The 24,575-nt window shown below is 40.0% G+C and overlaps 1 protein-coding gene across 16 annotated transcripts in view; it reads right to left on the reverse strand.

Moving 5' to 3' along the window:
• Positions 1–24,575, reverse strand: part of ENPP2 (ectonucleotide pyrophosphatase/phosphodiesterase 2) — a 116,355-nt gene that overhangs the window by 70,557 nt on the left and 21,223 nt on the right. For 8 of the 16 annotated variants that reach the window (XM_051844007.3, XM_051844006.3, XM_008255851.5 and 5 more), the window contains exons 1-3: positions 12,627–12,716; positions 12,301–12,403; positions 751–906 (exon numbers count right to left, since the gene is read on the reverse strand). In XM_051844007.3, the coding sequence (XP_051699967.1) occupies positions 751–906; positions 12,301–12,403; positions 12,627–12,656 (289 nt within the window). In that variant the 5' untranslated portion in view covers positions 12,657–12,716. Of the gene's footprint in view, positions 1–750; positions 907–12,300; positions 12,404–12,626; positions 12,717–24,575 lie in introns of those variants that run through there. The other 8 variants (XM_070075433.2, XM_070075430.2, XM_070075432.2 and 5 more) reach the window with 1 other exon arrangement.

Genomic DNA, 24,575 nt, shown 5'->3' on the forward strand with positions numbered 1-24,575 from the left:
AATCTGCTTCTAGTGACGTCAAGAACAGGACTGACTATTGGATTCTTAGATGGTTTGAGTGTGGTTTTGCCAGAAGTGCAATCAATAACATACAAGTTACCTCAAAAGTTCCATTTGATACATTGAGCTTTGAAAACAGAACAAACAGAATGGCACAAGTCCCAAAGCAAGCTTTTTCTCAATTTATGGGCGTTTGTTCAGAAGCCTGTATGTCCTAATGACCGTTCCAGTATGGGAGAAATGTGAAGTCATGAAGACCCTAGAGAAGATTTTAGAGCTATCCAGAAAATAAAACCCAAGATAGAATTCATAGCAATTCCCAATTCACATAAAGGACAGCATAGATCAGCAGCTGCTACACCATAAGATGAAATAAGACAAATGCTGGAAAATGGGTAGGCAAGCAATTTAAAAGGTGCATACTTTCAGTCCATTTATCCTAGCAATGCATGCTGTAACTGACAGAGAGACAGAAATGAAGAAAATGAAAGAAAGCCTGGCCACAAACGCTTCCACAGACAACGTAGAATGACTACATCTGCAAAGCACTTCTTTCAGTGGGCCTTGTGGGAAAACAACAGTCACTCACACAGAGTATGCTCCTGAGAGGACTCCCAATCATTCAAGAAACCAAATTCACATTCAGGGTAGTCTGGATAGGCCAGAGCAGGACGGATGCTCCGGGGGTCCAACAGCAGGGAGTCTTCAAAGCGTCTCCTGGGGCTTAGAGAAGACTCGAAAACTTCATACCTGTCTTCAGACAGAGCTCGTCAAAGTCATGGCAGCAACTGCTGTAGCTCTTGCACAGGTTGTCACACCGACAATCAGGAGGCCCAGCCTCTTGAAGTTCAAAGCATCTTCCCTTGCAGGATCCAGAGATGTTGGTCCAGGGGGAGTCAGACATCGCTGCAAGGAACGAGAGGCAAAAGCAATTGCATTGGGAAATGGGTCACACCACTATGGAAGGGCGGTACTGGAAAGCCACATGGTGTGGCTACAGAGGAGAATCCTGGCTCCACCACTTGCTACACATTGCTGGCCTCCGTGGTGCCAGCATTTCCTCATCCGTAATGAGGGCAGATTCATTAAAGGAACTCTAGGTTGGAATGAAAATTAAATGAAACAACCCATGTAAAACACCTAGCAGGGTGTCAGACATACAGAGTAACACCTATGGCCCACTGATTTCATTACTATTACCTATCGTTCTTTCAAATCTGTGATGGCTAATGCCCCTGTGGGTGCTGAGGATACCAAGGGAGAGCTATACTTTGATCTACAAACTTAGAAACAAGAGTTCCATTCTCGATCTACAAATCTGTAGCTTCTGGAAAGGAAAGTTGAGCCCAAAGGTTCCTAAGAACAGTCTGAATGTAAATGATTAGAACAGAAGACTTACAATCTCTTCTAACCATAAAATCGACACAGATAGCTAGTGTTATAAAAACGCAAGCTCAGTCGTGGTTTGTTAGAAACAAATCTCCAATTTCATATTTCATATGGCCTACGTGCATACATGTAAATCCCAAGAAACAACCAAAATTTTGGAAAAACAATCCAGTGAGATGAAAATTCTATAAATTTATAATAAGCACATATATAAGTTCAAAAATTAAATGGAAAGTCCATTCACAATAGTACATAAAAGATAAAATACCTAGGTGACATTTTAATAATGCATCTATAAACCCTACTGAAGAATATACTAAAATGCTACAAAAATATATTTTGAAAGATCTAATTAAATGGAAAGACATACCATCTTAGAGGAATAAATATCAATATTACAAAAATATTAGGGTAGGCATTTGGAGCAATGGTTAAGATACCATGTAGGAGGCCGGCGCCGCGGCTCACTAGGCTAATCCTCCACCTAGCGGCGCCGGCACACCGGGTTCTAGTCCCGGTCGGGGCGCCGGATTTTTGTCCCGGTTACCCCTCTTCCAGGCCAGCTCTCTGCTGTGGCCAGGGAGTGCAGTGGAGGAGGCCCAAGTGCTTGGGCCCTGCACCCCATGGGAGACCAGGATAAGTACCTGGCTCCTGCCTTCGGATCAGCACGGTGCGCCAGCCATAGCGGGCCGGCCGAGGTGGCCACTGGAGGGTGAACCAACGGCAAAGGAAGACCTTTCTCTCTGTCTCTCTCTCTCACTGTCCACTCTGCCTGTCAAAAAAAAAAAAAAAGTATAAAAAAAAAAAAAGATACCATGTAGGAAAGCTACATTCTATATTGGAGTTTCTGAGTTCAAGTCTGGCTCCATTTCCAAATCCAACTTCCTATTGATGTGCACCCTGGGTCAAGTACTTGGGTCCCTGCCACTTACAGGGAGACCTGGATTGAGTTATTGGTTTCCGGCTTAGCTTGGCCCACCCTTGGCTGTTGCTGGAATTTGGTAGTAAACCAGCAGATGGGAGATTTCTCTCTGTCTGTCTCTATCTCTCTACTGCTCCATTTTTATTTAAAGATTTATTGGGGCTGGCCCTGTGGCATAGTGGGTGAAGCTGCTGTCTGCAGTGCCGGCATTCCATTTGGGTGCCAGTTTGAGTTCCAGCTGCTCTACTTCCGATCCAGCTCTCTGCTATGGCCTGGGAAAGCAGTGGAAGATGGCCTGAGTCCTTGGGCCTCTGCACCCATGTGGGAGACCTGGAGGAAGCTCCTGGCTCCTGGCTCCAGATCAGCACAGCTCTGGCCGTTGCAGCCAACTGAAGAATGAACCAGCGGAAGAGAATGAACCAGCAGAAGGAGGACCTTTCTCTGCCTCTCCTTCTTTCTCTCTGTGTAAGTCTGACTCTGACTTTCAAAGAAATAAATAAATATTTGAAAGAAGGAAGGAAGGAAGGAAGGAAGGAAGGAAGGAAGGAAGGAAGGAAGGAAGGGAGGGAGGGAGGGAGGGAAAGAGAGAGAGAAAGAAGAAAGAAAAAGAAAGAAAGGAAGGAAGGAAGAGAGGGAGGGAGGGAGGGAAAGAGAGAGAGAAAGAAGAAAGAAAAAGAAAGGAAGGAAGGAAGGAAGGAAGGAAGGAAGGAAGGAAGGAAGGAAGGAAGGAAGGAAGGAAGGAAGGAAGGAAAGAAAGATGTATTTATTTGGAAGAGTTAGAGAGAGAGAATGAGAAACGGACAGAAAGAAGCCTTCCATCTGCTGGCTCATTCCCCAAAAAGCAGTTGCAGCCGGGCCAGTCCAAAGACAGGAGCAAGGAGCTTCTTCCACATCTCCTACATGGGTGCAGGGGCCCAGGCACTTGGGCCATCTTCCACTGCTTTCCCAGGCACATTAGCAGGGAGCTGGATCTGAAGCGAAGCAGCCAGAACTCGAATCAGTGCCCATATAGGATTCTAGCATTGCAGACAGCAGCTTAACCCACTATGCCACAACACCAGCCCCTCTCTGTCTCTCAAATAAGTAAACCAAGCAAATCAATAACAAATAATTTTAAATTTTAAAATTAAAAATTAACTCTTTATAAATAAATCTAAAGATGCAATATAATTATAATAAAATATCTAGGCTTCCTGAAATGTGAGAGGATATTCAAAGTTTATTTCCAAATAAATAATATTAAAATGGAAAATACTTAAAAGCAAAATTAATTTGATATAAACTATATAGGAAAGTATGTTCTAAAGAAAATACTTAATTTTGTTTGGTATTAGAAAATAACTAGACTGATGTTATAGATGGGATCCAGAAATAGGAGAATATATAAGAATTTATTTTAAAACAAAAGTAATATTTCAACTAAGAAGAATGAAGGATTAATTAGTAAGTAGTAACTAGGAAAAAGTAAGCTGAATCCTCATCAGAGATTACAGAATAATTAATTTCTGCTGAATGGAAACTACAAATAGTGTCACGCTGTTCTTAACAATGCAAATTTCTGCAAGAGAGAATACAATTTAGAAAAATATAACAACATTTTTAAATGTCAATGAATCTTTTCCCCAGAAAATTCATCCCTAGGAATTATCTGCCTCATATACTTGCAAAAATTCGCCAGGATATATATACAATAAATATATATAAATATAATAAATATATATATACAATAAATGTTCATCATGGTCTTTTTGTAAAGGGAGGGGAGGGTATGTGGCCTGCAGTCACCCAAAGCGACTTTCCCCAGCAAGGAAGGAGGGTCACTAGCACCAGAAAGGGGGGCCGCAGACGATGATCCAGGATTTGGGCTCCTGCCACGTATGTTGGAGACCTGAATGGAGTTCCTGACTTCTGGCTTCAGCGTGGCTTAGCTCTGGCTTGACCCAGTTCCAGCTGTTGTGGGTGAGTAGAAGAGATTTATTCTGCATCTCTCTCTCTCCGTCTCTCTCTCTCTCTTGCTCGCTCTCTCTCTCCCCCCCTTCTCTCTCGCTGTTCCTGTCATTCTGCCTCTCAAATAAAAATAAATAAATAAGTGCAAATGTGAATAAAACTTTTCCCCCATATGAAGATTTTTACAAGACTTACTTTTGGTGAAAATGACAGAGAAAGGAAGAAACTTTTTAGCTTTCTGTAGTTTGAAATTTCTAATATTTTACAAATCTACAGGTAGTCATCTGATTTTTTATTTTCTTGCTTACTTTCTGTCATTTGTGTGTATGGACATATATATATATATATATGAGTGTAAGTGTATGTATGCATATATGTGAATAAACTATATAGATCAAGTCATTATCCTAAAAACATTTATTACCTGCTATTTGTAATTTTATTTCCATGTTTATAGATTTTTGATTTTTTATAATTCACATTTATTACTGTTAAAATCAAGAAAAAAAGAAGCAGGAGGAGAACAGATGTTAAGGGACATTTTGAGGTCCACCCAAGCCATTTGTCTGAATATCCTGTTCATTCCTTAGTCTTTGTCCTCATTAAAGTCAGAGTCACCCCATCCTACCCTTTACAGCATCAGATCAGTTCAACTAAAGAAAACACATTCACTAGACCATGAGATGTGAGATGCTTTTGCATGGCTGATTCTGGGATGTTGAAATACATGCAAACCACATCAGTTCAGTTTAGGAAATATTGTCAGTTTCCAATGCAGTGCCTCACCTCTAGTCCATAAACCACATCTTTCTATGGACTTTGGCCAACATAGCAACAGTACATACTGAACCCTAGGAAACTATGAGAAGGAGGAGGAAGAGGAGCTGAAAAGGGGAAAAAAGAGAAATTTCTATAGTTAAAAAAAAATAAGAGAACACTTATTGAGTAGTTCCCTTTTAAGAGTGACTCTAAGATAGATCCATTTCAACCTCCATTTAATAAATTCTCCTCACATAAACACACTCAGCTCTGCTGATGGCAATGAAAAGAAGAGGCTAACGGCATGCTGTTCTCAGATATTTACTTGCCCTGTTCTTGTTTCTTTGTAGTTTCCCAATACGCATTGGATATATTCTTGCACCCATGTCCCTTGCTTTCCCCTCATTATAATCTCTTCCCTGACCCTCTTTTTACTTATCTGTGTGAATCTGTAATCCTTTTTCAAACCTTCTTTCATCCCTTCTACCCCTGTGATTTATTGTTCTCTCATGACACTGATTTTTCTCTAAGTTTGGTCCTTGCTTCATTTTTGAAAGAAATTGAATCTCCCTCAATAGTTTCCCCCTATCAGTTAGAGTCCGTCTTGCCAAGCCTTAAAGTGAAGACAGCTTTGTTAGGAATAATGCAAAGATATAGCTCATAAAAAGTATTGCACTCACAGTTGGGCTATCAACAGCTTCAAATGAGAGTTAATTTCTGGGCCTACGTAGACTAGAGGATGCCTGTGCTGAAAATCATTCTTGCTGGCTTTAATTTAGTCAAGAGTGACAGGAAGAAAATGGGAAGATATAGTCATTTAAGAACTCTTCTAATCCAATAACTCCAATAAATTTGATCTGCCATCCCTTCTTAATTTATTTATTCATTTATGTGAAAGGCAGAGAGAGAGAGAGAGGGACAGACACAGAGTGTGAAAATTTCCATTCTCTGGTTCACTCCCCAAATGCCTCCCATGGCCAGGAAAGCTGAAGTCAGGAGCTAAAACTCAATCCAGGTCTTCCACGTGGGTGGCAAGAACCCAACTACTTGAGCCATCATCTCTGCCTCCCAGGGTCCACATTAGTAGAAAGCTGGAATGGGAAAGTGGAGAATTAAACCCAGGCACACCCATGTGGGACACAGAGATGCCTAACTGGCATCTTAAGCCCTAGGTCAAAAGCCGGCCCCTTCCATTCCCTTTTAAATAAAATCAAGTGATAGAGACAAATATTGGCTTTGCCTTTCCAGGCCTAGCCCATCCTGGCCATCTTCTCTCATGAAAAGCTCTAGTCCCTCTGCTTCCCCTAGGAATGCTACAGCTCATCTCCGCGTCCTGCTTTCTTATCTCATACTCAAGTTCCTTGTCCTTCTCCCTATACTTAGCCAAAGGACGGATCTTTAGAACTTCTCTTTCTTTTAATAAAGATTCTTTGTCTAATTTTAAGTGTGAATCTAAAATCTGTAAGTCCTCCTATTTGACATAAATCAAGAGAACACAGATTCGAGCGCTTCCGTCTATTACCTACTGCAAGGTATAAAGAAAACAGAAGAATCAACGAACATGTGGTATCCCATAATTTTCATCATTACTCAACCTTAAACTTAGATTACTAAAGACAAAATCTAAGAAACAAACAAAAAGTGCTCAGAACTCTCATATTAGAAATGGATGAAAAGTTTGATGAAGGCTTAGAATTTCCTACTAGTACCGTTATGAGAGTTAAATTCCATTACTGTCTTTTTAATTACATATTCAAATGATGTTCTTTCACGTCAAAGATAAATAATTTCCAGAATCTTGAAAGAAATGTTGCAGGTCTATATAAATACATGTAAAGCATATTATAAATGTAAAATATATATATGCATAATATATATAACAACTGCCATGCACGCCTTGTTTTTCATGGAATCATAGTTTTACAACTTACAGAAAAACTGACATAATTTGATTTTTTTTCACTCAGATTCATAGTTCTGATAGAAACAGGTGAAATTACTTTCCTTAGTTAAGTTAAACCGTATTTCAAAAGTTTTTCTGGGAGTGGTCATTTAGCTTAGCAGTAAAGATGCCTGTGCCCCACATGGAATGCCTTAGTTCAATACCTGGCTCTGGTCCCTGACTCCAGCTTCTTGCTAATAAAAACTCTAGAAAGCAGTGATAATGGCCCAAGTAACTGGGCTCCCGCCACCGAAGTGGCAGACCCAGATTGAACTCTTGTCTCTCGCCTCAGCCCCGCCTCACCTGTTGCAGGCATTTGGGCTGTGAGATAGCAGATGGAAGCTCTCTTCTCTCTCACTCTGTCTCAGAGCCTCTCAAATAAATTTTAAAATAAATAAAAATATTTAACTTCATCCTATCCTATATATACAGAAGTAGGGTTGCATTTATTCCATGACACATGGGAAAACTTTGATAATGTGATTAAACTATTGGAAAGAGCCTAATAGATGAAGAGTTATGACCACACATGAGTTCATCCTCAGTTCACCATTATATGTTCTTCTAAACTCACTGGAAAAGTGGAAATTTTCACACCAGGAAGCTGGCCAATAAGGGAATCAATATTTACATTTGAAAACATTTAGCTCAACCTAAAGCTGGAAGGTTCTTTCTTCCACATCTTGTCCGGTCCTGTTTTCAGAAGTTGGGATAGTGCTCCCAACCCGCCCCTCCCACTCCTCCTTGGTCCTCAGCCCAGGTGTTTCCTAAAACTGAAAATAAAGCCTTGAAATGAACTGAAGACTGTGGTTATGCCACCTCCTTTTCTCAAGAGCATCAAAACAGGATGGTTCCCCTGTGTCTGCTGCGCTGTTTGAAGTACAACCCACAGAGAAAGCCGGAGGCCAGTGTGGGTGACATCGAAGATGCCATCCAACTCTAGAATTTAATACTGTATTATGCCCCTTCTGGAGTATGACTCATCCTTTCTGGCATACTTTCTTGTAGTGAAGTTGCCATTTTTTTTTTCATGATGTTTCTGACCTCATTCCTTAGTAAGCAGTACTTACATAGAGATCTACATGTCAGTTTCTCTGCTTCCTAAACACATCACTTTTTATAAATACCCATTATGGCAACATCACTCTTCTCTCTTCCTTCTCACAGCTGCTGAGCTCATTTCATATATATATATATATATATATGTATATATATATATATATACACATACATACATATATATATCCACCCGGGACATTGTCAAACACCTGTACTTCCAAAATATTTATAAATATAATTTCCTCATGTAGAAAGACCTCATAAACCACAAGGAACAGCTGTGTGATGAAATTGAAAGTTCTAAACTGAAATTCAATGGCTAACCACTCAAATAACATTTAATGGTAAATAGTCAGTAGTATAAATCTGAATGATTTGTTACTAAACAATGATACATTACCATCTTGAATCACAGATATTGGTAACTTGATAAGCTATAGACACTGACCTTGTAGTAGAAGATAAATGTATCATCATATACTTAACACTTTATTACTCTCATCAGCCTTAGCATGGCATTTTGTTCTCAAAAGTTTTTTCAAAGAAGTAGAAGTAAGATTATTGCTATTTTCCTGGTTGGAATAAAGGATGTGTACATCTCATTTGAGCTATCGAAGGCTTGGCTAAAATTTCAGAATATCCCACTAAAACCACAATGTATTTTCATTAACAAAGGTTTTTAATTTTGTGCATAAGTTCCAAATTTTAGAAATTCTTCCAAAGCACGATTTTGAAAGTTTTCTTGCTCATTATTGACTCAAAAATCTGCGGATTCTATTGAATACTACCATTCCTGTGCATACAAACAAGATAGGAAAGTCCATACAATTTTAAGCTACATTAAAAAATCACCACACCAAAGCTCGTTTAACATAGACCTGAAAAAAGATGTACCCTCCTTAGAGTCTAACTTAGATCTTTTCTTCCCATTGATGTAAAATCCCCATTCTCTATATTACATTTAACATACTGTAAGATTCTACTATTTTCCTCATAAAATTCATTCCTTCTAAGCCTGATGGTTAGTATATTTCAGCTCTACAGTTTAGAGCTGTAAGCCACCATTTAAATGGATTTTCATTGTAGAATGAGTTTCCCAAAATTATCCAAATGAACATGATGAATTTTGTCCCTGGTACCAATTTCTCTTTTCTCTATAATTCACAATGTAAAGTTTTCCTTATATAATTGTTAGAGACACATTCAATTTCATATTTACACATAAATTTCATTAATAAACTTTCCTTTTAAGCCACTAAAAATTATGAAGAATTAGACTGAGGTTTCTAGTTTCTGTTAACTAGGTATTTACAAGCTCACAAATTTCCCTTGTCTTTTAAGTATTCAATTACTCATATTTCAAAGATGTATTTCATTTCCACCTTAAGACTGAAGAATAATTAAATCATATGCTTCTCCAAGGTAGACTTCCCCAAAACACAAGAAACATATACCCATGTACACGTACCTATGCGCATGCCTCCTTGTATGTACACAAATTCCCTTGCAGGCCCAAGCAGACCACATTAGATGCTTAGGACAAAGACATCAAGTTGAATTGCACTTGACATTTATATTTTCTTTGAAAATATAATCCTGCCATCTCATTTACCTGAATGCCCATTATATTTGCCAACAGAATTGGAGCAATCTGTTTATGTCATATCTGCTAATAAATCTATAGTACTTTTATGATCTGGTAGAAGAAACCTTATCTCATCATCACTTCCTCCCAATTATTAGGTCCTCACAAAAAATGCAGTTAATAAACGTGCTGGTTAGTTATCACAGTTTGTTTGTACTTCTACAGCCTTGAAACTAACACTGCAGTCCATAGTACAGCAGAGAGGCCATGCACGTGTGCAGAACTTTCTCAGCCACTGTTGCAGACCCTGAAGAGCAAGTAAGTGAACAGGAAACTTCTCGCTTTTGAATGGTGGATCTTGCTCTGATCAGCCTGAAACTGTCCATATATTCATTGTGGGTTCCTTCTCTTTACTTAAACAATCTTGAAACACAACTTTCCAGGATTTCTTTATATCCTGAAAGTGTTGCTGAAAAGAGGCATGGCTGCTTTCGCTGTTGGTTTCTTATTCTAACATGTATCCAAAGATCCAGTGTTTTCTGATGTGAAATCCTTGATAACAGAATAATCAATCACGTGTGTTATTTGGGAGAAGGCCTTCCCAGGCAAATACAGCATTAAAAAAACTCTCTGCACTATACTTCCACATAGTTTCCAAAGTGGTGTTTATTCAGGGGAAATCAGCTACCATTCCTGAATAAGAAGCAGGCTATAACAACAGAAAAATTAAAAGTGTGCAGGCACACCAAAACTCTGAAACTTGGACTTCAACTGCATTGTTTCCTAAAACCAAGCTTCATTTAAATAGAAGTTTAACTAGCAAATTATTTTAGATATCAAACAACGATTTAAATAATTCAGAAAACAAAAATTTTATAGTGTATATAAGATCACTTAGATTCATAGATTACTAGATTTTTTTCCCAGAAGTAGCACTGCTTCACTAGTCTTGTAACTATTTCTTATGATATATGGATGTAATTTATCACACACAAGGATTAATAAATCTAATTTACACTTAGTACATTTTCTAGTAGACAGCGCACAAATTTAAGAGACAATGAAATAGAATGGATAGAATCAAGGACTTTTCAATCAAGAGGAAAATTAGAAATGATCTCAGCCTGCTCTTCACTGTACAGCTAAGGAAACAGATTTTACAAATGACTGGGCCTGGACCACGTGCACATTGGAGGGATACAGGGTGCCAGTCTGAGACCTTCATGACAGTTTTCCAAAAAGAGGCCAACTTTGAAAGTGACCAATGCCTTGATGTTACAATTCAGTAAGGAAACAGCACTTCTTTTAGTATCAGTTTTAGCCTGAATCAGATACTAAGACAAAACAGAAGATAGATGCTTTCAGAGTACATTAGGAAGAACCACCAGATGGCTCTCAAGTTACTAACTTCCCACAGGAGGATCCAGCACCCTCTCTATTCAGGCACAGTCAGCATTAATGGGAGTAGAAAAGAAGCCTTTGAAGAGAAGTTTGCGACCAATAAAAACTGCATTTTGCAGCCCTGAGATCCCCTCTTCCCCACCCCTTCCTCCCCAGCAGAAGACAATTTAATTTTTGTTCATTTGGCTCTCTGGGGATGCAGTGTTTATGATCTGCTTTCCCACTGTCTACCCCAACAGCACCCCCACTTCAACTCAGTAACCCACTTCTAATTTTATTCTTAAACTTTCTGGCATGACTGCAAAGTACCTTCCTCGAAGTAAGAAATGGTTAGTATCCCATCCCTGTAGGTATCATCACTTGGCTGATAAGAAAAAGCTCTGTGCTACATACAGTGACAGGTGATAGGGTCTTAAATAATAATCTGATCAGAAAATACAGAGAAACACAAAATGTACAGGAAGACAGACAAGCATGCTAGGATGTCAGGGAAAGTCAAGAATGTATTGCTCCCTAGAGTACCCATTACTTAAAAGGTAATTTTTATGTCTAACACCATCAGCGGCTCCAATTTCCAGGAAATTAACCAACTCATTGCTTAAGACCTGGTCAGTTAAGCCTGCTGCATGTGCACAAGGAGCCCCTTTATAAGATTTCCCGCACTGCCCGTGGTGCAGCATATTGTAAAAGAAATGTCTTTAACTCCAGCTCTATTAGTCAGGTCAAAGTGTGCTTTGACTTACCTTTTCTTATGCCAAAAGAAAACACAATGAATGGAAATCAATCCTGTAAGCTCTTTTAAGCCCTACCTATCTTTTACATTTTTCTTCTTTTAGGTAAACCTTAATCTTCCACTAGTTTCAGAAATGTAGTTCACTGTCTTTTTTATTTACACTCCTTTTTCCTAGCTCAGAACTTTCTAGTGGCCAATACTACACCCTATAGCCTATATCATGACAGAAAATCAGACTTGTATATCTCCAATTTTAAACCAATACCTGCGCTGGCCACTTCTTCTTTCACCTTATCTATGTGCAAGAGTTTTAATTGCATCTCAACATTTATACTTTTCAAAGTACAAAGATATAAATAGCCAGTTATCCTGAAGCCATCATAAATCCTCTAATTAAACTACATTCTCTTGCCTGAATGGTGCAAATAGGTGGCTTCATCCCAGAGAAATCTAGGACTAAATTATATTGCAAGATTACCTTAAAGATGAATTTCTTAATCAGTTAGATTATTTCCTGTGTATATTTCTAAAAGATTGCAAATGCAAACAGTTGATCCATTTACCTGTGGGGAGGCCTTCGTCCAATCCTTCTGCCCTCTTAATTCGACTTGCTGTGAATCCTAAGCAGATACTGATTCCAAGGGCAAAAGTGAACAGGGACAATATCTAGAGGAATAAAGAGATCAAGTTGTCAAACACAGCTAGACAGGGCTAAATCTAATTACAGGAAGCCAATTCAGATGACTTCAACATCCCCAGTCCTACAGCTTGCAAAATGCAACCTAAGGTTCTGTCTTAATTTTAGCAAGAGAGAAGAAAAATGCAAGTTCAAAAGTACCAGAGTGTGAAAACCAGGAGTTTTCCCCCTGTCATTCCATCATTCTCCTACCTGATAGGATTGCAACGTTCTCCCTGCCATGTCAGAGAATTCTTGGAAAGCCTCGTGCAGCGTGTTCACTCTGCCTACACTGCATGCACTGCTCTTGGGGCTCCGAGCTCAGTCTATTAACTACAAGCAATCCCACCTGGGAGGTTGACAGGCTCATCTGATTTGTCCGGAGCTTGATTTCATCACAGTTGGTTCACAAATCGCAGCTCCGAGCCTAAGAGGCTTAAGGCATCCTCCTCCTCCTCCCCACCCCTGCGTGGGCCCCTCCCCTAACACACAGACACTTTCATGTGGTATCCTCTGGCAACATGAGGGTTTCTTATGTTGCTGTGGCCAATAACAGTGCATGTTCATTTTCCTTCCCTCACAAAAACATGGCTTGTCAAAAAGAAACCAAATGTGTTTTATCCGATAAAAGTGAAACAGAACTGTGAGGGTTTCCACCAGCTTTAAGCTTTTAAGGTTTACAATGCAGTTATTCAACGCCACTTCTTTAAAAAAAAAAAAAAAAAACAAGGAAGGTTTTATAATTTATAAACCTAATAACTTTCCCTGTCTTTCTCATTTATTTATTTTTCTGGCAGTTTGAACGACCCTGTCCCTATGACTACATTCTCAGCTTCTTCTGACTCCTCAAATGCTTCTCACGGTGAAATCTCCCCAAATTGTAACTAACACGAGAGATAGCATTATTGTCTCCGTGTTGCTGTTAACGTTTAGAGAAGTAACATTTATCAGAATACTAGGAATGCCAGCTAAGCAGCAGAAAGCCCTTCTGCCCTATGCAGAAACACAAAATAACTGCACTTTCGGCTCCTTCTTCGTGCAAAGAGCTGGCAGCTTGTCTGGGGGGTTTTTCTTTTGGTGGGGGTGGGGGTGATGACAGGAGGTGGGGGTAGAGGATAATAAGAGGCTGTTTTATTAGCAATTGAAGTTGGGAAGCAAATCTCGGTGGCAGCAAGGATTTAGATTTAAAGAATTGTTTTCCTAGTTATTTCCCAGTTGAATTATCATCTAGCTGGCAAACACTGCCCTTTGAGACTATTGTGTTCAGGTCTCTTTACTACGCAAAATTGGCAACCAAGATACTGATTTTTTTTTTTTCTAAGCAAGACATGTTTAAGAGAAGAAATCAAGGCCTCTCAACTCGAGAGTTTAAATGTTGAACGCCTTTAGGATTCAAACGAGGGACGTTTTGTTTTGGCTCTTCCCTTACCAGGGCCAGTGCTGTCACCCTTTGCACAGCACATGTGTGCATCCATAAACAAATACGGGACTCACCATGCAGCAAATAACTAAAGGAGCAGTGGCTCTGCTCAAATAAAACATGATAGCACCAGAGCAAGACTTGTTTACAGTGGATTGTGTAGTAGGCCTGGGTTTTATTATAAATTCTAGAATTTAGTAACAGCTAGTTGAAACAGAAACTATACTGCCACACTTTAAGTTGCCTTGGTAAGATGAGTTTTGCATTCTTACAGAAACGGTAGGCTTATGAATTAGGCTCATGAATTTTTCTTTTTTTTTTTTTTTAAGATTTACTTTTTATTTGAAAGGCAGAGTTACACAGAAGGAGGAGAGTCAGAGAGATCTTGCATTCACTAGTTCACTTCCCAAATGGCTGCAACTGCCTTGCCTAACCCAGGCTGAAGCTAGGAGCCTGGAGCTTCCTCCAGGTCTCCCACGTGGGTGCAGGGGCGAGCATTTGGGCCACTTTCTGCTGCTTTCCCAGGCACATTAGCAGGAAGCTAGATGAAAAGTGGAGCAGCCAAGTCTCGAACCGGTGCTGATAAGAGAAGCCAGTGTTGCAGGTGGAGGCTTTCCTCACCACACCCGAACTCAAGTTAAGTGCCCATGAATCTTTATATGAAGGACTCTATCCTTTAGTGTATATGCCATTCAGAACTGATTTGGGAGCTGAGTATTATGAAGATTTATAAAAGATGTGAACCACATGTAGGATTTTTCTACAATTTATGTTAAATTTCAACATGTGATATGCCAGGATGGAGGAAAACAACAAGACAAAGGAAAATCTCAAGGAAGTCCTGTCCTTCCACTGTATGCCACAGGCTCCAAATGTCACAGAAACCCGGCCTCTTCCTCTCTCCAGCTTCTACAGGTTTTGCCAGAGTCCAGCAACTTTAGGCCTTGCCTGGCTTTTGGTTGTAGAAACCCAGCTTGAGGACAACAGAAACTGCCTTGGAAAAAGAAAAATGAGAGTTCAGAAGCTAAACATCATCTATTAATTATATTTGACATGCAGACTATTTGTGCAGAGGCGGGGAGGGGGGAAGCTGCTAAGTGTAATCACCAAGTTCATCCATAATTGGCTTCTGTACAGCACTTGTTACCCATTATTCAAAAGGATTGAGCTCAGCCACTATTTCTGTTAACTGCTCTGCCAAAGAACTTAATCTTCTACCAGGTCGACATGCATAAGGAACTTATTAACACACACGTACACACACACACACGTGCATACACACATCATCTCGGCATAATTAAGCAGAAGTTTCCTGCTAGGTTAAATTAACTGTCATAGGATGACCAAAGTCCTTCCCTCAGGTATCAGATAGACAGCAAAATATAAATACCCTTCATTATCTAAAGCTGAGAATATAAAGGAGCCTCATAATGCATAAAGTAGCTGGAGAAAAACCAATGCGAATGATTAGAATGTAGTCCAAAATCTTCCATAAGAAAATCAAATGAAGAATGTTCACCTGTCATAGTGTTGAACATTTTGGTGTAAGGTCAAAGTGGCTAGCTCAGCAAACAAGAAAGGGTTTAAACAAGACTGAGAAACTAACATTTCAGAGAACACTGCCCCCTGGCAGAAGGAAAACCTGGAACTATAAACAAATCTTTCAACAGCATCAGCCCCTAGAAATCACAGCATGATTCTGGAGCTTTCTTGGTCCTAGGTGTCACCCTGAGAGCTTGTTTAAGACTTGATGTATATGTCCTACTGCCCAAGATCCTGACTCATTATGTCTAGGGGGTGGTGAGAAGAAAGGGAAGTGTAGGGACCAGAAAAGAATAGCACAATAGGTTATTCTGATGCAAGTCATATAAAGACCACATTAAGAAAAACAGCATTAGAATAAATCCTTCTGAATTAATTTGTTTATGTCCTGCATGTTGAATTGCCTGGCTTAGTTCATAATGTAATTTTAATGTATTATTAATGGCATTCACCACTGATTGGACATTAACGTTTAGATCTCTTTATGACAAACTATGGCTGTTCCTCCAGGGGAATCATCTGCAAACTGAAAGTGGCAGGGCAGTATTTTTCTTTACTTTGCTGCTGGTACAAAGCTGCAGTGTGTGTGTTGCTTAATTGCAATACAGTGGTTGTATTTATACAAATGCACAGTCTATCTTTTCATGAAATCATTCTATGAATCCTTGTTCCCAAACCTTGATTAAGATAAGAGGGCTGGAGGTTAGTAGCGAGATTTGAAACATACATGAAGGAAAATTTTCATTCTTGCTTCCTGCAGGAATAGCAAATTATCATTAACTCTTCTATACTTTATCTACTTTCAGTTTCTCATCATGCAGAATTGACATGACTTCACTTGGTTAACGTGATTCCCAGAATCATTCTAGGACAATGTATGATGCTAGACCACTGCTGACCACTTGATTTTCAGTAGTATCATTGAACAGTATCCACAGGACAGGAACTACAAAAGTCAGAAAATATACCTATGTATATTCTTCCTTTTCTATTTCAAAGCTCTTTAAATTAGCTTTATTTTCAGACTCTGCTATATTAAGGATAGAAAATTCAAAATAAAGACTGGACAAGAATCTTTGAAAAAGGGATTTACCAATCTAAATTAAACAGAAAATTTTGACAGCTAATAGAGAAACAAGCTGCCTCGATTGCTCCCACATTCCAAGACTGCAGATGGAGGGAAAGTAGCTATCACTTAAGATTCTAAGTACACAAAAAAAGTTTCATGGGTAGCCTATGGTCCCAAAGGGTTCTCCAGTGAAGATATGCCTGAACAAATGCAAACAGGAGTTGTGCTATTAGTTATTACACAACTGCAAGCTGATCTCAACACTGTTACATCTTGCAAGGACTTCAAGTTACATCACAAACTTTCATGCATTACCTTTATTTCCAGTGGAAGCTAGGCATGAACTGCCATACTAACACAATCTTGCTCTCTGCAAAGTCAAGCTTTGCACACATATTCAGTAGCTCCTCTGATACACCATGCACTGTTCTGGACACCAGTCATGCTACATAAGGGACTGCCCCATTGTTTTTACCCTCCATGTTGATCAAACAGACACAAACATAAATGGAAAGTTGCAACTATGGTAAATGCAGAAGTGTACAAGTAAATGGTCCTAGGAGTATATATAATTCAGATTTGGCCTTGTCAAGAAGATTACAGAAGACTTAAGTGTGAAGTGTCAAATGAGCTGTGGTTTGAAGGGTAAGTGGGAATAGCTAGATTAAGAGGGAAAGAAAGAACTCCAGACAGAAGGAAGAGTGCACAATAGAGGTACAAGCCTTCCAGTGACAAAAAGAAAGTCCATTTGACCAGTGTAAGGGGAGCAAAAGGGAATCAGAGTGAAGTGAGAAGGGAGAGGTCTCTTGGTAGGGAGGGCTTCTTGGTCACCTCATGCAGAATGAAGTCTTGAGCAGGTAGACACTGGATCACATTTTAAAGCATTAATTTTTAGCCGGCGCCGTGGCTCAATAGGCTAATCCTCCACCTTGCGGCGCCAGCACACCGGGTTCTAGTCCCAGTCGGGGCGCCGGATTCTGTCCCGGTTGCCCCTCTTCCAGGCCAGCTCTCTGCTATGGCCAGGGAGTGCAGTGGAGGATGGCCCAGGTGCTTGGGCCCTGCACCCCATGGGAGACCAGGAAAAGCACCTGGATCCTGGCTCCTGCCATCGGATCAGCGCGGTGCGCTGGCTGCAGCGGCGGCCATTGGAGGGTGAACCAACGGCAAAGGAAGACCTTTCTCTCTCTGTCTCTCTCTCTCACTGTCCACTCTGCCTATCAAAAATAAAAAAAAATAAAAATAAAAAAAATTTTAAAAAAAGCATTAATTTCCATACAGTATGAATATGAACTGGGGCAAGTTAAGAATGGATAGAGTAAATCAGTTTGCAAAGTGTGGCAATAAAGGTGACAACAGCTTGAACTGTGGAGGCTATGGTTGTGCAGAGGACTAAGAGTGGGAGAGAGGGAAACAACCAGAGAGCTGGCAATGGGCACTAAGACTGATAAGAGAAAGAAGGTGTTAAGGTTGACTTCCCAGTTAGGCAATATTGAAAATTACAGTGACCAAATCTATAGTAAGTGAATTCATATCCCTAGTTAAAATTGTGTTATAAGAAAGATATAGAGATTTGTATCCATTTAGTAATATCTTAGAATTAAACAGTAAAAATCAGGGACATGGCGAATAGCTGTAAATTCTTTATTGATAGTTTAAAAATCATCTAAGACAGTTGATTTAGAACAATTTTATATTGGACTTTAAACAATAAAAATACATTTATTCATAACTGAGTTTCCAAAAGAATTGACTTCAGGAAATAACTCAGCTTTGTCTCTAAATCTCACTCAAAATAAAGCATTTATTTAAAACTTATAATTTGCTTCTTTTCAGTTACTCAAAAAACCTGCATTCTAAAGTTCAGGCAAAGAGATAGAGGTTGTAACAGGAGAGATAGGTCACCAGCATGTGTGTGGACCTCAGGAAGGTTTCCAACTTTGAGTCTGCTTTGAGTTGTAGTTAATGTAACAGATGAACACAAATGGGTTGGTAGATAACTTGAGAAAATTGCTGGACTAGAAGTTTGCCAAATGGTTGAAGATTCCACATTTTACCCTCAAGTCTCACACAGGCACACTGAGATAAGATGGTGAAGTCTACATGAGGACAAGAAAATGGAGGTTTATGGACAGGCATTTGGGCCCGTAGATGAGACGCCAGTTAGGATGTCCACATCCCATACCAGAGTGTGTGGATTCAAGTCCACCTTTGCTCCTGCTGTCAGGTTCATGATACTGATGTCCTGGAAAGTAGCAGTGATAACTGAAGTGGTTGAGTCCCCACCACCCTCTCAGCCCCTGGCTTTGGCCAAGCCCAGCCCCAGATGCTGAAGACACCTGAGGAGTGAAACAGCAATTACGAGCTCTTGTGTCTGTCCATCTGCCTTTCTCTCTCTTTATCTCTCTGCCTCTCAAATAAATTAAATGAGTAAATGTTTTTTAAAAGGGAAGATTCAGAATAAAGGATATCTCCAAATTGGTATAATAAGCCACTGAACCATGTCCAAACACCAGGGATCCGAAACCAGCTTAGCCCTGTTGCAGGAGAGCAGGACTCTCTATTACACCACATGAAGGCCTCGACTCAGTGTCCAAAATGCAGCTACCTAAACAACCAGTTTGCTCGCTTCACTTCATTTCTTTTCATGAAAACCTTAAAAACACGTTTTGTCCTAGTACAACCCTTTCTTGTTTGGTCTCTCATCAGACAGCATGTCTATAGATTCAGGTTATGAACCACAACTCTTTCTATCATTTATCAGAGCTCACTAAGTGCCTCTGGCACCTAAAATATCTTCCTATATGACTGCTTTTATGCTCATCCCTTCATCTTTATTTTTCTGAATCTACTTCAGAAGGTCCTCTAATAATTCTTCTTCCTATTTGTACTCAGCCTCCTTCAAACACCATTTCACTGAATCCTGTTTTAATCAACCTATAATTCATGTCCATTCATTACCCAGAGAGCACTAAATAAAACGCAGAGGCCGGTGTTGTAGCACAGGGGGTGAAGCAGCAGCTGGGGCACCTACATCTCATGGTGCAATGCCTGGTTTGAGTCCCAGCTATTCTGCTTCTGATCCAGCTTCCTGCTAATGTGATCTTGGAAAGAAATAGGGAATGGCTCAAGTGGCTGAGCTTGATGCCACCCACATGGAAGACCTGGGTAGAATTCTGGCTTCAGCAGCCTGGCCCAGCCCCAGCTGCTGTGAGCATTTGGGGAGTGAACCAGCTAATGGAAGACTCTTTCTTTCTCTCTCCCTCTCTCTTTCTCTCTCTCTCTCTTGCTCTCGCTCTGCCTTTCAAATAGGTAAATATACAAATCTGATGACTGGCTTCCCAAACTTACAAGTTTTCAGTGGCTCCTTATCATAATCATTCTCAAAGTGTGATCCCTGGAACTGTACCTGGAAGCCTACTTGAAATACAAACCCTTGAGCCTACCTCAGACCATTGAATGAGAAACTCTGGGGGTGGAGGCCAGAATGTGTGCTGCAACACACACCCATCAGGTGATTCCGTTGCAAGTTGGAGAACCAGTGACCTAGGGGGTAAAATCCAAACTGCTTAGCAAGGCACGTAGGGCCCCAAATCCAAATCTGAGCTCACAGAAATCAAATCTCAGCCCTACCACAGTTCAACTGTGAGACCTTACAAGACCCTTAGGCAAATTCCTTCTCCATCCTAAAACCCAGTTTTTATCAGTATCCATCTCCTAGGATTCCTCAGAGTATTACATGAAATTATCTGTGTAAATCACCCCACAAAATGACAGGCATAGAATAATGCTTAACAAATGCTGTCTTATTAATTAGAGAAATATTTGCTACTTCTTGATTAATTTGTGCTCTTTCACATCTTCATTCCTTCACATGTCTTGTTGCTTTGGCCTAGAATGCCCTTTCCACTCTCTCCGGCAAATCCCAAAATATTTACAAAAACTTGAGTCAAGTGTCACTGTGCTGTGATACACTCATCTCCTGCTTTTGCCTTCCTCATGCAGAGCAATGGTTTGGCTCCCTTTGCTCTGCTCCCAAATCATCCGTAATCTTTGTTTGGGCAGCTCTATCCCTTGTGATCTCCTCTAATACAGGGACCAATCATCCTCGCACTCCACCGAGCTTTGCCTCCTGCCTGGGATAGGATGGGCAGACAACCAACGTGTGTTGAATGAACTGTGTGGCGCCAAGGAACACGAGCTGTAGTCTTTGCTGTGACACTAACCAACTGTGTCACTTGCAGCCTATGTTTCATCATATGTAAACCAGGATTACTGAGCTAAGTTAGTGGTGTTTAGCTCTTTTTTAAAACATGGAAACTCTGTTTTCAAATAAAATCACAAAATAGATACAAGCATCTCCACTCGGAGCTGCTGTACTTAAAGTTAGGGTGGGGAGCCAGATCCCAGCTAACCAGCTATCTCCTTCTCTCTACGACATTATCCCAGAAACCTGGACATTTAAGCAGTGCAAACTTGGGAAAACAAAGATCAACAATTTAATTCCATTGTTGTACTAAATTCAATCCCTTCATTGTAGTATTTAGATCCCCCTCGGCTGCCAACATACATACATCAAAATCTGATTCCCTCTTTCATTGGTACGTGACAGAAACCCTTTCTCTAGGAAAGCCCTTCTTACAAAGAGTTCCAAGACCATTTCTGCATCCCACTTCTGCTCACACAGTTTCCCAGGCCTGAAAGTTACTTCTTGTCTCAGTGAGGGAAGGGTGGATTATCAGAGAACAGGAGAAAGAAACAACAGGACCAGGAGGCTAGGAGATTGTACTCCAGAGCCGACACACCTGGGTCTGCTGCTTTCAAGCATGATGCTGACATAAACATTTCTTTCGAAAAATAGTAATAGTTCTTACCACAGAGTGTTGATATAAAGATAAATGAAATAACGCATGTTAAGCAAGTAGCTCAGTGCTTCAAACAAAAATCACACAATTACTAGCCAGAAATATATAGTGAAGAATAAGATCTGCATCATCTGCTATCATGTTTTCAGTATCTTACAAAGAGCTGGTCATATAACAAGCACTTCATAGTGACATTGGTTCTAGAAAAATCCACTTGCTTACAGACAAATTGTATGTAGATTAAAGTTAATAATGCTATAAACCACCATTTTCACATTCTCTTTAACCTCAAGAGAAAATGAGCTGTCCTTTTTTGACAGAGGGTGGAGTGTTCCTGGAAAGAGTTTGAAGGCCCAGGTTTCAACTAAGATAATAAAGACTCTCTATTGGACTTGGAAAGCCCCAAGAAGTTGAGCCTCACATCCAGATCCGTGTTTGAACTCTAACCTAGAGGAAGTTTATGCTTGCTAGTGGAACAGCTTTATCACATGCTTACCAGCACAATGGTACTCTCTTGAGAGGAAACAAAACTTCCATTTCTGTGATTCCCCCTGCAACCAAACAACAGCTAGTGATACTCAACCAACAAGAAATGAAAGGGAACTGCCCCACCAAGTAAAAAACTACTCCAAAAAACTCACAGCTAACAGCACCATAATTAAGGGCAAGAGACTGGATGCTTTCCTCCTAAGATCAGGAGCAAGACAAGAATATCTGCTCTCACCATTTCAGTTCAGCAATGTATTTCTAATCAGAGCAGTTAGACAAATAACCAATCAAATGACATTCAAGTTGCAAAGGAAGAAATAAAATGATCTCAGGGCGGGTCTTTGGCAAGATATCTTTGGTAAGATACGGCTTGGGATGCCCATATTCCAAATGAGAATATTTGGACTCAAGTCCTGACTCCAGTACAGGTTCCAGCTCTCTGATAATGAGCACCCTAGAAGGCAGCAAGTAATAGGTGAAGTGGTTGGGCCCCTGTCACTCATATGGGAGATGCAAATTGAATTCCTGGCTGCTGGCTTCAACCTGGCCCAGCCTTGGCTCTTGCAGGCATTTGGAGAATGAACCAGCAGATGAGAGATATTCATATCCTTCCTTCCTTCCTTCCTTCCTTCCTTCCTTCCTTCCTTCCTTCCTTTCCTTCCTTCCTTCCTCTCTCAGACAAAATAAATATTTTTATTTTTAAAAGAAATAAAATCAGAAGACATGATTATGTATAGAGAAAATCTCCATGAATAGACACACAGCAAGAGAAAAAAAACTACTGGAACTAACAAATGACTTAATGAAGGTTGCTTGATTGAAGACAAATGTACAAAAGCCAGTTATGTTTCAATACATTAACAATGGATAAGACAAAATGAAATTTTTTAAAAATTACATAAGAATACCAGAGCCTAAAATACTTGGGAATCAATGTAATAAAAGAAATGAGAGCTCTGTACTGAAAACTACACAGAATCATTGAAACATATTACAAAAGACTTAAATAAATGGGGAGACATTCATGTTTATGGATTGAAATACATAATTGTCAAGATGGCAAGAAACTGAAAAGTTGACCTACAGAATAGATGAAAATATTTACAAATCATACCTCTAATAAGTATCCCATATTCAAACTATACAAAGAACCATTCAGCAATAAAAAGACATGTAACTCATTTTTTAAATTGCCAAACAATTAGAACAGACATTGCTCCAAAGAAGACATACAAATGGGCAATAAGCAAATGAAAGTTTGCTACAGACACACAACTCAAATCTGCAAGATACCACTTCACACCCACCGGGAGGGCTAAAATGCAAAGACAGACAATAACATGTGTTAGAAAGATGTGGAAAAATTAAAGCCCTCACATATTTTTGGTGGTATTGTAAAATGGTGCAACCACTCACAAGAGAAGTTCAACATACTTCCACAAAACTTGAACACAAATGTTCATAGCAGCATTGTCAACCGATGAATGGGTAGACAAAATGAGGAATATTCATATAATGAAATATTATTCAGCAATTAAGAAGGAATGGTGTTCTGATACATGCTGCCACATGGATGAACCTTGAAAATGTCATAGCAAGTGGAAGAAGCCAGTTATACAAGCCATATTTGTATGATTTCCTCTATATGAGACATCTAGAACAGGCACAGACAACAGAAAGAGAAGAGTAGTTGTCAGGTGATAGGAGGAATGACTGTTATTAAGTGGACTGGCTTTCTTTTTTTTTTTTGGTGTGACAAAATGTTGTAAAATTATCATTTGCACATCTCTTCAAATATGCCAATAATATGTGAAATGTCCAGTTTTATTTAAAAAGTGAATTTTAGGATATATAAATTATATATTTAAATTATCATATTAAAAAAAGAGCTAGTGAGACCAGTGCTGTAGCATAGCAGGTAAAAGTTGCTGCCAATGGGTCTGGCACTGTGGCATAACGGGTAAAGCTGCCACCTGCAGTGCCAGCATCCCATATGGGCACCGGTTCAAGTCCTGGCTGCTCCTCTTCCAATCCAGCTCTCTGCTATGGCCTAAGAAAATGGTAGAAGATGGCCCAAGTTCTTGGGCCCCTGCACCCATGTGGGAGACCTGGAAGAAGCTCCTGGCTCCTGGCTTCGGATCGGCATAGCTCCAGCCATTGCAGCCAATTGGGGAGTAAACCAGCAGATGGAAGACCTCTCTCTCTCTCTCTCTCTCTCTCTCTCTCTCCCTCTCTTTCTCTCTGTGTAACTCTTTCAAATAAATAAACAAATAAACCTTAAAAAAAAAGCTGCTGCCCACAACACCAGCACCAGCATCTCATATGGGCACTGGTTCAACTCCCAGCTACCCCACTTTCGATCCAGCTTCCTGCCAATGTGTCTAGGAAAGCAGTGGAAGATGGTTCAAGTGGTTGGGCCCCTGCACCCATGTGGGAGACCTGAAAGAAGCTCCTAGCTTCAGCCTGGCCAGCCCCAGCCTTTGCAGCCATTTGGGGAGTGAACCAATAGATGGAAGATGCCTCTCTCTCTCTCTCTTTCTCTCTCTCTCTAATTCTTATAAATAAACAAAATAAATTTTTGCAGAAAAGCAAATTCCAAAGCATCTGGACTCCAGAAAAGAAGGGATTTTGACTATGATCTTCAGTTCTCAGATCTCAAAATTGTCTCGAGTCACTCCAGTTATAAAAACCTGATATTATCCAGTTATAAAAACCTGATATTATCCAGTTATAAAAACCTGTTATATCCAGTTATATAAACCTGATAATTGACAGGGAGA

The sequence above is a fragment of the Oryctolagus cuniculus genome, chromosome 6, assembly GCF_051225735.1.
Source record: "Oryctolagus cuniculus isolate XC-2025 breed Fujian yellow rabbit chromosome 6, ASM5122573v1, whole genome shotgun sequence".
Taxonomy (NCBI): domain Eukaryota; kingdom Metazoa; phylum Chordata; class Mammalia; order Lagomorpha; family Leporidae; genus Oryctolagus; species Oryctolagus cuniculus.